Here is a 14,595-nt window from a genome sequence, read left to right as displayed (position 1 = left end):
TGATCATCTCCTAGGCCCGGGGGATGGAAGGCGGGGGTACAGTTGCTGGGAAGAGGTGTGTCCAAAGCTCCGATTTCCACCCGGCTGCTGCTGGCTGGGCAGGGATGTGGTCACCGCCATGTGCCACACTGGCCTTTCTCGGGGAGGCTCCTGCTGGTAGCTTGGATGGACCTTGGCAGCAGGCAGCAGCTTGGAGAACATCCAGAAAAGGTTTCACAGTGTGTCAGCAACACGGTGACCTCCGGGTGAGGAGTCCTGCCCCACTGGGACCCCTTCTTCTCTTATCATAGAGGGTCCAGCTAGGGTTCAAGCTGCCAGCTTTCCTTTATTCTCTGCAAGTCCTGCTTTACAAACTGACATTGGCCTTTCAGAGCGTGGCATGTCTCTACTCTAGTATGCCTCCTCTCCCAGCAGACACCACCCAAATATTGTATTCTGTCTCCTAGCCCACACAGAGCCTTTGTGCAAATTAGAGAGAGGTACTCTTGCTCTACGGGGGAGCAGCCCCAGGCCAGGGCTTAAGGCTGTGGCCTTAAGATCTAGATTTTGCCCCAGCACCCCTTGGCCTGGTAGTTGCTCTACCCGCCTTCCTGCCAGCCTTCCTCAGTAGCTTGGTGGGGGCAATGGATTGGACGGGAGATGGGCTAGGTTTTAACCTTTCTGAGACTGTCATCTTTTGTCCCTTCTCAGAAAATATTAGTGTACCTGGTGGCACATTATCACCTCAGTTTAGGGACCCACATCTGGTTTCCTGAGCCCGAAGACATCTTCCTTCCCCTGTACTTTAACCCCCCCTGCCCCCATCCGCCTTCCCTCCTCCCTCTGTTCTGAGCCACAGGCACTGACTTTGCTTTACAAACTGGCCAACTGTCATTTACAGATTCATTTGTTTTTAAGGGATCCCGTTAATAAAAACAGTTCTGATGGCTGAAAGGCGTTACTTATTTTTGTTAAATTATTTCTGACCTTGCTCTCTTGTGCTCTTCTCTGCTCCTTGGGCTGTTTTGCCATGTGAATATAAAAATAGGCAGTTTGCCTATAAAACTATTTAAGAAAGTCTGTTATTTAAATTCTTATTTCTCTGCAGCCCCATTTAACAGACAGGTCAGTAGATGTATTGTGAGTGTTTATACTGCGTGTGTATCCACAGCTTCAGTAACGAAGTTGTCGTGTAGGGAATGTTCTTTCCTAAAACTGCTTGGGAAATATCAAATATACTGTGGTAGCTTGGTTATCCTTCACTCATTATTTCTATTATTATTATTATTATTATTATTATTATTATTATTATTATCAGCAACCATTTATTAAGTGCCTGATATGCGCTTGGCACTTTCACAGATTTTATTTCTCATCCTCCCACTGGTCCTGAAAGATGGGTGTCATTCTCCCAGGTTCCTTAGCTGGAACACTGAGGTAGGTCACTTACTCAAGTTCACACGGTAGCATGGGGTGGAATTAGAATTAAGACCTCTTTCTTGGATGATTGCAATGTCTGCCGCTTTCCATAACATCAGACGTTCTTAGTTTTTTTTCCATTGAAGTTCCCCGAATGCAGACGAAATCAATACATTATGCCCCGGATCTAGACCCTTTGTAGCTAGACATAGCCAGCAGCAAGCTCACAATTTCTTTGAAGTCTCATGCTTTTCATCTTTAAAATGTATGCAAATTTAGCTTTCTACTCCATGTTAAAAAGTATAAAAATAATCCTCTACACTACTTGTCATGGAATAAAATTTAAGCTCTAGGAAGAGCTCCCCCTCTCACATGCTGGCCTGCACTGCAGGATGCCACACCGGGGATCTGCACTGTTCAGTTTGAGTAGGTCAGCCTTGCGCTGTGGTGCATCTCAGATAAATTCTTAGTACCCGTTTTTTAAATAAACCTTTCAGGTGTGGAGCCACCTGTCTCCTGTCCAATCCACAACCACAGAAGTCTTCCTAACATACTAGGGTCCCTAATACTTCCTGGACAAGTCCTAAATTGACCTTGGTTGCTTCTTCATGGATGTCTTTGAGTGACCTCTGTCTGGCTGGAAGTTTAGAGATTATTTAATTTGGGGGTTTGTAAACTTTTGTTTTTTAGACGCAAATGCCATCTTTCACATGAAATTGCTCTTAGAACTCTAATTTATAAAACAGATAAAAGTGAAGACACTCTAGTTGCCGTAGGGGCTGAGGGCTCTGTTTGCACCATGTCCTTGTCCGAGGGAACTCAGGGTTCTGCAGAACAAAATTTAAGAACCCTGGATCAAATTCAGAGCACCCATTTTACGGATGAAGAGACTGAAGCCAGAGATCTCTAAGGACGTGTTTGAGGGAACCCAGCTGCTTAGTGACCAAGCCAGGAGTAGAGCCTAAGAACAAAGACCCCTGAAGGCCCTTGTGGTTTTCTGGTCCTATGAATAACTGACTTCCTAACTGTCCTCATCGTTCCTGGAGGACTGGAGGGGAAAGGTTGAGGAGTCCTCCAGCCAGGGGCCGTCCACGGTGTGGGGCAGTTAAAGCCATAGCTCTGCCCAGTGAGTATGGTGGTTTAAAAATGATTGAGTGAAGCCATTTAAGTTACTGAGGTATCAGAGTGTGTTGGGATCCCGACAAAGGCTTTGCAGGGGGAGGTCCACCATGGCTCCCAAGAGGACGTCGTCAAGGGACACAGCCAGGCCGCTGCACAGCCCTGCAGCTGGGGGGTGGGACGAGTGTAAAGGTGACAGTGAGTAACCACCATAAAAATGTGCTGGGTCGCCTCTGAAAAACTGCTGACCTCAGGTTTAAGCTGGCCTTTGCTGACTTTTCATGTGGGGGGCTTGTCAACTGTGGCCTGGTGAATTGGTTAATTCCCTTTCGTTTTCTGTTTCTCAGAAAGCTTGAAGTGGCCTTTAAGCTTCTATGAAGACATGCACGGCGTCACACTCTAGAGTTACTAATGCAGTAGGTCGTCCCTTCAGTGGCAATAAGCCCTATTATAAGGGAGCCCCGTCCCTGCCTGCTGTCTCTGCGCCTGTTTAGTTCTGAGTCCAGCATAATGTCCTGCTGAGAAATGTGTTTCATCAACGCTTTCTTGTGAGGAAGAAGAGTAGAGGGTGTCATCAGAAAGAAGTGAATCGGAAGTGGGAAGTTATCAAAGGAACTGTCAGGAATTCAGGGTGACAGATTGGTCCTGTGGGGATGTTTGAGTGATTAGTTCACTCAGAGGCGAGAAAATCATGATTTTTAATGTTTGCATGCAGGTGTTAGTATAGTTGCCTCAGAATGAGAACAAGAAAGGATTAAAAAATAAAAGCTAGTCACATCTTGATTAGAAGAAGGCTCTTTTGAGAAAACGTCAATGTTACATTACAAACACCATTCAAATCTACCAAATGGGCCAGATGGTTGCTCAAATATTACACGTTGCCAGCTGCCCATTGCTACAGATGAAGTCTTTTCTGCTGACGTTTGTGCATCCCACAAGCACATTCCAGAGTGTTGATTCTTTTGATGCTGTTTAATATTTATGTGTCATCTTAATTATAAACCATAAATATACATGACACCGTGCAATAAATAAAATTTCCCAGCTTTCATTCTGAAAGGGGAGGAGGCTATATTTATTACCTGAGAAGAGAGGATTCTCGTATTCATTTTCCATTCTTTGTAAATGCCACTCCTCTCTCGCTGGAGACTCTAGATTGCTTTATGCTCACCAAGCCTTATCCCTTCAAAACAGCACGGACTCCAGAGGCTAGTGTATATTGCTGAGCCCCAGGTTTTAGAGCATGCCTGGACCAAAAGTCAGGGGGATACAATTCAGGGGAATCCAAACAGTTCTAAAGGAAGCCAAACCCTTCTATTTGACAACATACCAAAAGTTCTTTGCAAGTCACATATGGGCAGGTGTATGATGTAAAAGGAAGTAAGTAAATGGAAGCAAATCAGCTTCTTTCAAAACAGACATTTTCCAGAGATGTATTGCTTTGAAAGAACGCTGATCCATGCCATTCACCTATTTATTTGTATCTGCATCTATAAAAACCAAGTGTCTTTTCCCTCTATGAAAACCTGAGCATTTGCTGGCAGGAGTGAGAAGCTGGGCAAGACGTGGAGGGAGGGTAAAAGCCCACACAATTCGGGTAATCAGTCACAAGTACACAAATGAACTGGCTGAGAGAGAACCCCCTCCCTGGGCGGAGAAAACATTCAGTCTTATTCAGGAAGACCTCTTTAGAACACAGCATCTTTATTTTAGACCACAGATCCCAGACAGCACGTTTCATGGCTCTATAAATACAAGACTCAGATGCTTCCTGACACCCAACGTTTCTGCTTTTTAACGTGTAAATAAATGAATGCTCCAAGTGAGTAAATATCTGTGCATTGAGTTTACAATCTTGTCTTTCAGAAATATCGACAGTACATGGCAGGACTTCTGGCTCCTCCTTATGGTGTTATGGAAACGGGAACTAACAATGACAGTAAGTGAAAAATGTGAACATTTTGTATCTAAAAATTTGTCGTGTGGTGTGTGTTTTCATGTGACAAAAAAAATATGTCCTACACCAGCTTGACAGAATAAGTTTCCAGACTCCTTTGTGGATAAACAGACCTGCCAGCCCACATGGGTTATTTTAAAAAATTGTTAACACAGTATTATTTTGTGGTTTTAGCTGATGGAGGGAGGTATGCTTTGTTGCCAGCTGGAACTTCAGCATACTTAGGATGCTCTCTGGGAATCTCTTCATTTTATAGTGAAATCTAGTGTTGTTTCTGTGCTCTTTAAAAAATGGAATTCACAAACTGTGTTTGTCCCAGTCAAGTTGAGACACCTGAGAGCTCCACCTCTTGCTTATTTTGATGTTATTGATCAAAGAGAGAAGCAGCACGTGTCATTATTCTTCTTAAATCACAGCCTCTCCAAACTCCAGGCCTTTTGTAAGAGACCAGTCTCTGTCTGATCATAAAAGGAAGGGAGTTTTTCTCTGTGATACTCTTTTCTAGTGAGTGCCCACTAGGCTCAAAGAAATCCTGTGTCCTGAGTCTATCTGTGTGTGCATGTTGGAAGCACCTATTTAGCACTGGTTACTATCCCTGGGCGATGCTTGGTGCATCACTGACTCCCCTTATGGCTCTTGCACATTTACATGTGACAAGGTACCAAATACTGGGGTTTTTGAAGCGGTAGCACTTCAGCTTGACTCAGTGACGCAGCAGGCAGCACTTCCACTCCGAACATCTTCAGAGCCAGAGAGTCACCCTTCAAATCCTCCTCCTGTCTCCTTTCTAGCTCCTCTTTCTAGCTTTCTATCCACTCTTACTCCCAGACTTGTCACTCTCTGTAGGTGACTGTCCTCCCCACTTGACCACGATCTTAAGTGAGCTTCCTCACTTTCCTTCCCCTCGGGTGCACTATTTCTGTGTAGGCCCTGCCCTCTCTCTCTCCCTCTGTTTCTCTTCTGTCCTGCGGGAGGAGGGCAGATCTTTCTTTCCTTTCCTTCTTTCCCCTGTTCTTGATTTTTCTCTCCTGGCTGACCTAGGGCTCACTGGCTCATGAGAAGTACCTGAGGTGAAATCCCAGCTGTGCTGTCTCCTAGCTGTGTGACCCTAGGCAAGGCACTTAGTCTCTCTGTGCCTTAGTTTCCTCACAGAATGATTGTGACGGTTAAATGAAGCAAAACACACCAAGTGTTTAGAAGGATTCCAAGCATATAATGAACACCCAGGTGACGTTAGTTATGATTTCCTCTTTAACCCCTCAAAGCCTGGCTTCGGCCTCATACTTCTTGACTGAAACCGCCCCGCAGTTTCCAGTGACCAACCAATAACCAGACTCAGTTGTTACTGTTTCCCATTCTCTCTGAATTGAATAAGACTTTGCCTGCCCAGGCTCCACTCTCCCCCGGTTCCCTGGCTCCACTGCATTCTCCTTGTTTTCTTGGGTCTCGCTGGCCATTGTCTCTTTCACAGGTACATCTTCCTCTCATCCAAAAGTCTAGGTACTACCTGAACTGCCTTGGCTGTTTTTCTCTATACTTTCCTCTTGACCATTGCATCATTTCTTGCTATTAATATAAATACTTCCTGAACCAATACCTCTGCTTCCTCCAAAGGGCAGCCTAGCTTGGCAAATGACCGTGGGTTCTCTTTCCTTCTGGGTGTCCGGCTGGCTTCCTAAACTCAAAATATCAGTAGCAGGGGTGGCCAGTTTGCTCAGTTGGTTAGAGCTTGGTGCTAATAACACCAACGTTGCCGGTTGGATCCCTGCATGGGCCACTGTGAGCTGCACCCTCCTTAAAAAAAAAAAAAAAGGAAAAATCAGTATCAGAACACACCCCAACCCCCACAAAACTGATCCTCCGTCCTGAAAGCTCATTTCCATTCTTAACTCCACTGTTCTGCTCCCATCTACCAGGCTCTAAACCCTAACCATTTCGGAGTCATCCTTTCTCTCACCTGTACCCACTGGGGTTAATCACTTGTCCCTTCCTTGCTTCTTCCTTGGTCATGTTCATATTCTTTCATTTCTGTTCCCTCCACAGCCACCTGCTGAGGGCCTCGTCACTCTTGACCCGAGGGCAAAAATGACTCCTCTGGCTCTGAACCTTCAGTGTCTCACCCTTGGTCTACCCTACAGCTAACTTACACAGAACTTTTTTTTTTTTAGTTAAAGTTTATTGGGGTGACAATTGTTAGTAAAGTGTACAGTTCTGTAGTACATCATCTATAAATCCCATTGTGAGAACTTTTTTTTTAACTTACTTTTTATTGTGAAAATTTTCGAACATACAGAATGATACAGTTAACACCCATGAAATTAATCTTAATGTCTAAATAGGATTTGTTTATTAACTTAGTGTGTATTGTAAAATTAATAATGGCCATCGTTCTTTCTTTTGATCATATATACATACACTTCCCCCCAAAATACTTCAGCGGGTATTTTTGAAAATAAAAACTTTTCCACGCGTAACCACTGCGTCATTAGCACATCTAGTAACTGGCGTGGTTTTCCTCACTAACATCTCCCACCTCGTTCATATTCAGATTTCCCCGACTGGTTATGTTTATAGCTCTTTGCTCAAACAGGAATTCAATCCAGGACCAGGCCATTGCGTCTGGTTTTTATGTCCTAAATGTCTGTTAATTATGAATGGTCCCTTCCCTCCTATTTCCTGATCCTATCACTCTGTTGCTCAAAACCTTTTAATATTTGTACGTGGCCTGCCATGGAAGGCACAATTCCCAGGCTGCTAATGCCTTAGCCCAACTTTCAAGTTCCTGCCTGGCCCCAAATCACCTTTTCAGTACTATTTCTCTAGAGAGGCCTTAATTTCCAGCCCCTGAGTTATGGTGATTTGTGCAACTGTGTATTTATCTTAAACCTAGAAAATAAGCTGTTGTTACGCCCCTGTATCTCCTCATTCAACCAACTCTAGTCCTTTCAAATGGTGGCTGATTGGATGGATGGATGGATAGATGAGTGTAGGGAGGGAGGGAGGGAGGGAGGGAAAGAGGGAGGGATAGATGGATGCAAAATGAGTTTCTGAGTGCTAACAGTAGGCCACCCGTAGTCTTTCTGACAGATCTGGGAAGTGACGGCAAACATGCCCATTCGTCCTCTCTGTTTGAGAGGACAACCCTTTCTATCCCCCTGTTTCTTGCCTGAGATTTTATACCCTGTTGCTATCTAAGTTTGGAGCCAAAGTTTGATTAGGGAATGTTTCCAAATAGTCTCTTCCATTCTTATCCCTCCCGTGCACTGCACTGCTGCCTATAAGGATATGCACTCAGTTCTTTTAATACCAATATTGTAAATCATTGTAGCCCCTTGTTAAACGCAGAATGTTTACTCAGAATTTGGATATACTATATTTTTACAAACCACCTCACACTGCCTCAGTGGTTCAAAGCTGGGTGCAAGCCACAGAAAAAAACCACTCATGCTTTCATGTCTCCTCAGTATAAGGCTACTTATGCCCACTGCACAGGGAGCTAGGGCTCTGGGGCTTCCTGGATGGCCATCTTTACCCTGTCTGTCAGAGTAGCAGCCCCAAAGGAAGTGCAAAGGACCAGGACCTGCCTGTAGTAGGTGCTCATGAAATGTGTAAGTGAATGCACAAATGGATGAATGTTTAACTTTTTTGCGAGAAAACTAAGATATCCCTGGAAACAGCCACTGCCCTGCTCAGACCTGACTTGGAGGCAGCAAACGAAAGCTGTATTCTAGTGGATTTTATGTGCAACGTGCCCCTAGGTTCCAATCCCTGTAGCAGTATGAGTTGGTTTGAAATGTAAAAATATATTATGTGCAACTTTTGTTGCTGATGTGTCTGTCTCAAATTTTCAGTGCTCTGGTGGCCAAGACAGAAGAATTAGCTTCTCACGTGGTATAAATGAACCAGGGATAGATTTTTATCTCTGGGAAGGTAAAGCATATGGTAGAAAATCTAAGTTGGCATGAAGTGTTGTTGTCTGGCACACAGCCCTACTCCTGATTCATTGATTTATTTATGCTACAGATTTTGATAGATGCTGCTATTTTTCTCTAGACAGCATTGTGCAGGTTTTCTTTGTTTTGTTTTGTTTTGTTTTTTTGAAAACACCAAAGTTTTAGTTGGTTTGATTCAGGAAAGGATTTCAGTTCCATTTTACAGGTCGATCTTACAATTCATGGTCTCTTTCTCTCTCTTTCTCTCTCCTTTTCCTCTTCTAGGGATTCCTGACAAGGAGAACGTGAGTAGCTATTCTCTCTGCCTAGCTTCTAAAAACTGTCAAAAGGTAAAAAATAATTATGGTTACCTTGCCAGCACAGAGAGTTCTTTATCCACACTCAACAGAGCAATAAATATCTTTCTAATCTTATTCTGGCATCTTTGGTGGTTCACTTTGAAACATAAAGGGCAAGAAGGCTGATTGCTCTGACACGGTCCTCAAATGTCCTTGACATTAAGTAGTCTGAAGAATGGTTAGGCTAGGGGGAAGCAGCACAGTTGTTCAGTGTTTCCTTTTTCCCCATGATGTATCCATGGCAGTACAACAAGTCATTAGTTCAGCAACCTATAGTAAATTTGTGGTTTTCCCTTAGCAGGAATACAAAATACGCAATTCAGGGTCAAGTGATGAATTTGCTTAATTGTGTCCCAGTGCAATAAAGTCAATCTTTCTCTTTGGAAGCCAAAAATAATGAATTACTATAGTTGTTTAGGGAAAACAGGTGAGAGAGTGGAAAGTTTAGGATCAACCTTTCCTAAGAAATCGTATCAAGCATGTATTCTAAGGATGGGAGTGGTTTGTGACGTTATAATAATACCAGTTATATTAACTGGAATCTAAATTTAGACAACCACATGGAAGGGTTACTGATGGAAGCACGTAGTGATGAATCTGAAGCGGTGCTCGGTGGCTCTCAGATGTATCACCTTGCCTTGTGTTCCTTCATTGCTGTACCCAAGTGGCAATGTTACAGACTTGTCACCCTTTTCTTTCTCTGCTTTTGGTCCTGTGTCTGTGGACTGAGATGTCGTCTTAATTAAATTCAGGTTATTTTTCTGTTCCTTCTCGGCGATCTGACTCTAGCTTTCTTTAGGTCTTCCTCTTTTCATAATCTTGGTTTTAAAGGGCTGGTTGGGAATTCTCACCCACTGCTATACTGCTACAAATTTGGGTCCAAGACCTAGCAACGTCACTTCAAATGTCACACCCAAATTTTACTTGGCTTGGTTCAGCAAAGGATTCTAGTTGCTCCTTGTGGGGCCTTGCACAAGCTACCTGACTTCTCTAAACCCCCTTCCCTCATCTTTAAAATGTGGCCGCTAGTCCTGACAACCCTAAAAGGCTGTTATGAATATTGAATGAGATAATCTGTAGAAAGCATAGAGAGATACTACAATTGAGCTCAGTAAATGTTAGGACTATTATTGTAACTATTATTTTCTCAAGCCTTGTATCATTTTCTAGCTATCTTGGCTCTGAAAAGTGTTCTACCTTTTAGTAGGTTGGTGAAAAAGAAATTGAGGTTTAAAAGGTTAAAAAAAAATTTTGCAAAAACCGCAATTACTTTTGCACCAACCTAATATAAAGTAAATATTCTTTTGCCTTTGTGATTCTCCTTAAAATCCCTTTCTTCAGCGAACCTTTCCCTTGGTCTTTTGCTATTAAAAAATATTTTTGTTGTTGAGTAAAGCTCTAGCTAATGAGGTTCATGGTGAGTCTAAAGCCATGGCCTTTAGACTCTGAAGTGAACAAACTGATCCTGCCACCGTTTGGACACTGATGTCCCAAAGCACGCTACAACAGAAAACACACAGGTCATTAGCCAAATAAAGAAGATGAAAGAGCTCCTTGTGAAGGGTCTGTCAGTGATGTGAGGAGCGCACACAGAATGGCCAAACCCTGGGGGGTCTAAAATGTTCTAAGCTTCAAAAGGAAGCTCTGACTCTCTGAGGCCCCCAGTGACCTTTAGATTGGACCTCCCTGCCGTAGGACGCCAGCCACATCGTTCTAAGCAGAGAGTCTACCAGCTGTCATCATGTAGCTCACTTTGTGACAAAATAGGAATTGGAGGTTTGCAGAAAGTTGGATACAAGGAACCCTTAACACCACATGGCCCTGAAGGATTTGGGGGGCTGGCCAAGCTGTCTCCCCAGTATTAGTTGTCGTGTATGCTTATTTGCATTTGTGGGAGCCATTCTATGTCAAATGCTCTAGCAAACCGAAAAGCACACTTTTTCTCTGTCAACAGATAGAGTGGATGTAATGTCACACTGTGCTATTAGGAACCCTCTCCAGTGCCATCAGTCTGAGTAAAGCAAATGAGATGAAAGACATTCATGAGCAGAGTTGAAGCTCCAGAAAGATAAAAAGAAGCCTAAGAGCCTTAAAGTGGTGTTAATTGAAGTTTTTCCTTTATAATAGACCAGTTGCGTTATGGTGATTTCTTTTATTCTTTACCTTCTTTAACTACATGCTGGACGATATTATATTCTCTTTATGTTTCTAAATAGCAATAATATGCCTGTGACTGAAATAAAAGCACTTAGACTATTGTTTCAGTGTCCAAACAGAGTCTTTGTGGAAAGAATATATTCTCCTTTCCAGCTCCTACTCTTGATTTTGTTAATCACCGTGTTTAACTTTTAATCAAGTATGCAGCTGTCAGTAAGTGGTGTTGTTATCTGCCTTGCCAGCTACATTTTATTTCCAGACTCAGGCTTACCTTACATAAAACGAACTTTCTTTTCATAAATTGCACTTGCATAGAAACAAATGGGCTGGCCGTTAACTTTCTGGATTATTTTGCCTACTACTTACTGTAATTTGTAGAGACATCATTTAACATTCGGTACCACAGGACATTGGAACCTATAAAATAACTGATGAAAATATTAGAAAAATGACCATTGAGCCAATAAAGCAAGTAGACTATTTTGGTAGGGTTGCAATTGTTTGGGGCTACTGATTTTATGTAGAAGTTCTTCTCTTTGATCTGTGTTAAGTTGTATTTTTTCTGTCCTCTATATGTGCCATACATGACTGACCATGTTTTTAACATAGAAGCTAAAGATCATAAGTAAAAGAAAGCTTTATAGTTGAACAGTACAGTTGCCCTATGAAAGAATGAGCTTGTCTATAATATTTTTGCTACTTATGTAGATTTTGTTGCTTATTCTGCTCCATCCTTTTGAGAAGCAACTGCTATGGAGTTTTATAATTTTAGGAGTTTATACTTTTCTTCCTCAGTGTGGAGGAAGTCAGAAAATAGATTCAAGAAGAAACCACAAAATAATCCCATTGCCTGATTCACAAACACCTTGTTTCCAACAGGATCATTAGAAGTCTTCATTTTTCAGGCAAGCTTCTTGCTAAATATCAAGCTTGCTAAAATCAAGCTTGATTAGCAAGCTTCTTGCTAAATATCAAAGAGTACTTTCCCAGGATAAAACACAATCGGCGCAGAGGTCAAAGTTTCCCGAGCACTGCAAGAACTGATGCCACCAATTAATACCGTATTTCCCCGAAAATGAGACCTAGCTGGACCATCAGCTGTAATGCGCCTTTTGGAGCAAAAATTAATATAAGGCCTGGTCTTATTTTACTATAATATAAGACTGGGTCTTTAATATAATATAATATAATATAATATAATATAATATAATATAATATAATACTGGGTCTTATATTAATTTTTGCTCCAAAAGACGCCTTAGAGCTGATGGTCCTGCTAGGTCTTATTTTCGGGGAAACACGGTAATGAGCAAGCTTTGGGGTCTTGGAAAACTATTTGATACATCTCATTTTAAGAAGATGACTTCAATTTTCTCAAACTTTTAAAAATCACAGGTCATTTATATGAAGACTAATTTTCAGAAATCATTATAAAGACAAGATTTTAAATGGCAAATGATAAGGAAATAATTTACACAGTTTGTGAAAATCCTCATTAAAAAGGGGACAATAGAATAATAATAAGCAAGAAACTATTAGGGTCAAAGGTTAGGAATTATTAGCGACTATAGTAACATTTGTCTCTATTGTTGCTCTTTTTCAAGGTTAGAGAACACAGATTAGAATATTTCCCACCAATTAAATGATGACATCTTATTTTACCATTAGAGACTGGCTATTATTCAGGGCCAGGTAAAGAAAAAGGAAATTGTGTATCCTGATACAAATTTAAAATATTTAAAAAAAAAAACCTTAGATAATCCCATTAAACCCTGTAAAACCTTTCAACTCCAGCTTTAGAACGCCTACTGAATTCAAACCAACAGTTTTCTGCAGAACACAATTTTTAAATCTTGCTTTAAAACATGACCAATGCTCATCCAGAGCTTATCAAGACATCTTGACCAAAGTTCATGGATTGACCCGGCAGCCACTTCCCTCTGTTCTGGGCTGAGAATGGTTTCACCAGTGCTGTCACCACCCAGAAACAACACGCATGGGATTGGCTGAAGGTGCAAAGCTCTCCACAGGAGAGCAAACCAATCAAATGCTAAAGACTTAGAAAATACTGAGCCTGCTTGTTTTGATTTTGAAGGACAAATTGCTTATCGTCCAAGAGAAGATTAGATGCAAGCTGTTGCTGGCCCCATTCTGTGCGTTGTGTAGTGTGTAAATACTCATTTCTTTAGCTGGCCTATTGGAACGCGTAGCTCAGTGAGCCAAGACTTACTTTGCCCCACCTCCTGGAGAGCCCCAGTGACTTCATGGCGAAGGTGCCAAGGGCAACTTCAGCTCTCGGCTCTCTGAAGACATGTTTGTTTTTGTGTTTGTGAGTTATGCACTTTATGGGGCAGAGTGCCCTTGCTGAATTCCTTTCTGCTTTTTATTCCATCTGTTCCTCTAATCGCTTGTAAAAGCTGACTGTACCGTCTTCCTCTCCAGCTTCCAGTTTTCACTTCCAGTTTTAAGATGATGTGTAGTTGTCCTTCATCTAAATAGTGACTGGTAAATGCAGGTAACACTCTAAAAACCTGATCTTCTGTTGTCAACTGGGCCACGTGTTTGTTGCCTCTGCATGTTCTCGGCCATGTTCACAGGACCTGCTCGCCGTGAGTTTGCTTGGAGAGAGGGCATGTACTGGGGTATATTGGGGTGGTGACTTGTTACTCTATTTTAGAGTTATGTTTATAATATTAGGAATTACATTCAGTGATTGTTTTAATGTTCTAATGTTGGTGTCTCTACACTTTAAAAATTTCTGTTATGGAATAGAACTTTCTAATGTTGCTGCCCGGATGATGGTTTTCTAGGCGTGCCACCGAGTTATACCATATAACCCTGCTCTGAATAGTTTCTTAATCTTTTCTGTAACTAGAATTTGACTTGGCCACATATCACAGAGAACCTGGGTAGCGTTTAATAGTTAACACTGATAACAAAAGGAGCATCAAATGAGATTCCCCAGGCTCTCTAGCCAACAGCTTCTCTCCGCTCTCACTGTAAGAAATAGCGCAGGCCTGAGGTGAGGCTGCTCCGTACAGGCTGTGCAGCTGAGAATCAGTTACACCACCAACAGGGACAAGGGACGTAACGTCGTGTTGATAGTAAGGTACTAACTGCTGAATCCAAAGTTAGGGGAGAGTGTATTGCTGTCTTCAGAAATATTTCATCCTGTGCTGCAGGTAATTCCGCTCGTCACCTGTAACTCTGGGCTGCTAGCATGTTATCTCAACTGAGCGTGAGAATAAAATATGTAGTGTCCTTTATGTATTTGAATTTTTAATATTCTTGTTTTGAGAAATTGAAACCAAACTGTTAGCAAAATACGTCTCATGTTTCAGAGAGAAAAGTATAGCATTCTCAGATAGGATAAATTAATCTGGGGATTACATGTCATTTAAGATTTGGATTCTTTGCTTATAACAATTCTGTGTCAGACAGGCTCCCTTGAATCTACAGATGTTAAAATATTCTGCAGTCATTTTCCTTACCTATAGGTAAAATTACATTGAAGAGAGAGAGATGATAGATATTATCTATCTCTGATGTACATACACACACACACACACACAACACACACACATATGTATGTATGTATAAATATATATTTAGCTATTTTCATTCTTTAAATTTTCCAGAAAAGAAAATTGTAAAATCATCTTTAGTAATTCTG

At 41.8% G+C, this 14,595-nt stretch overlaps 1 protein-coding gene across 9 annotated transcripts in view; it reads left to right on the top strand.

The window, feature by feature from the left end:
* RAPGEF4 (Rap guanine nucleotide exchange factor 4) overlaps positions 1-14,595 on the top strand; it is a 278,945-nt gene that overhangs the window by 153,033 nt on the left and 111,317 nt on the right. For 5 of the 9 annotated variants that reach the window (XM_033112741.1, XM_033112748.1, XM_033112747.1 and 2 more), the window contains 2 exons: positions 4,384-4,456; positions 8,692-8,711. In XM_033112741.1, coding sequence (XP_032968632.1) covers positions 4,384-4,456; positions 8,692-8,711 — 93 coding nt within the window. Of the gene's footprint in view, positions 1-4,383; positions 4,457-8,691; positions 8,712-13,239; positions 13,532-14,595 lie in introns of those variants that run through there. The other 4 variants (XM_033112745.1, XM_033112742.1, XM_033112743.1 and 1 more) reach the window with 2 other exon arrangements.

Source organism: Rhinolophus ferrumequinum, chromosome 8 (genome assembly GCF_004115265.2).
Source record: "Rhinolophus ferrumequinum isolate MPI-CBG mRhiFer1 chromosome 8, mRhiFer1_v1.p, whole genome shotgun sequence".
Lineage (NCBI taxonomy): Eukaryota > Metazoa > Chordata > Mammalia > Chiroptera > Rhinolophidae > Rhinolophus > Rhinolophus ferrumequinum.
Note: the sequence above shows the minus strand (reverse complement) of the source record. Positions and strands in the feature narration are given on the sequence as shown.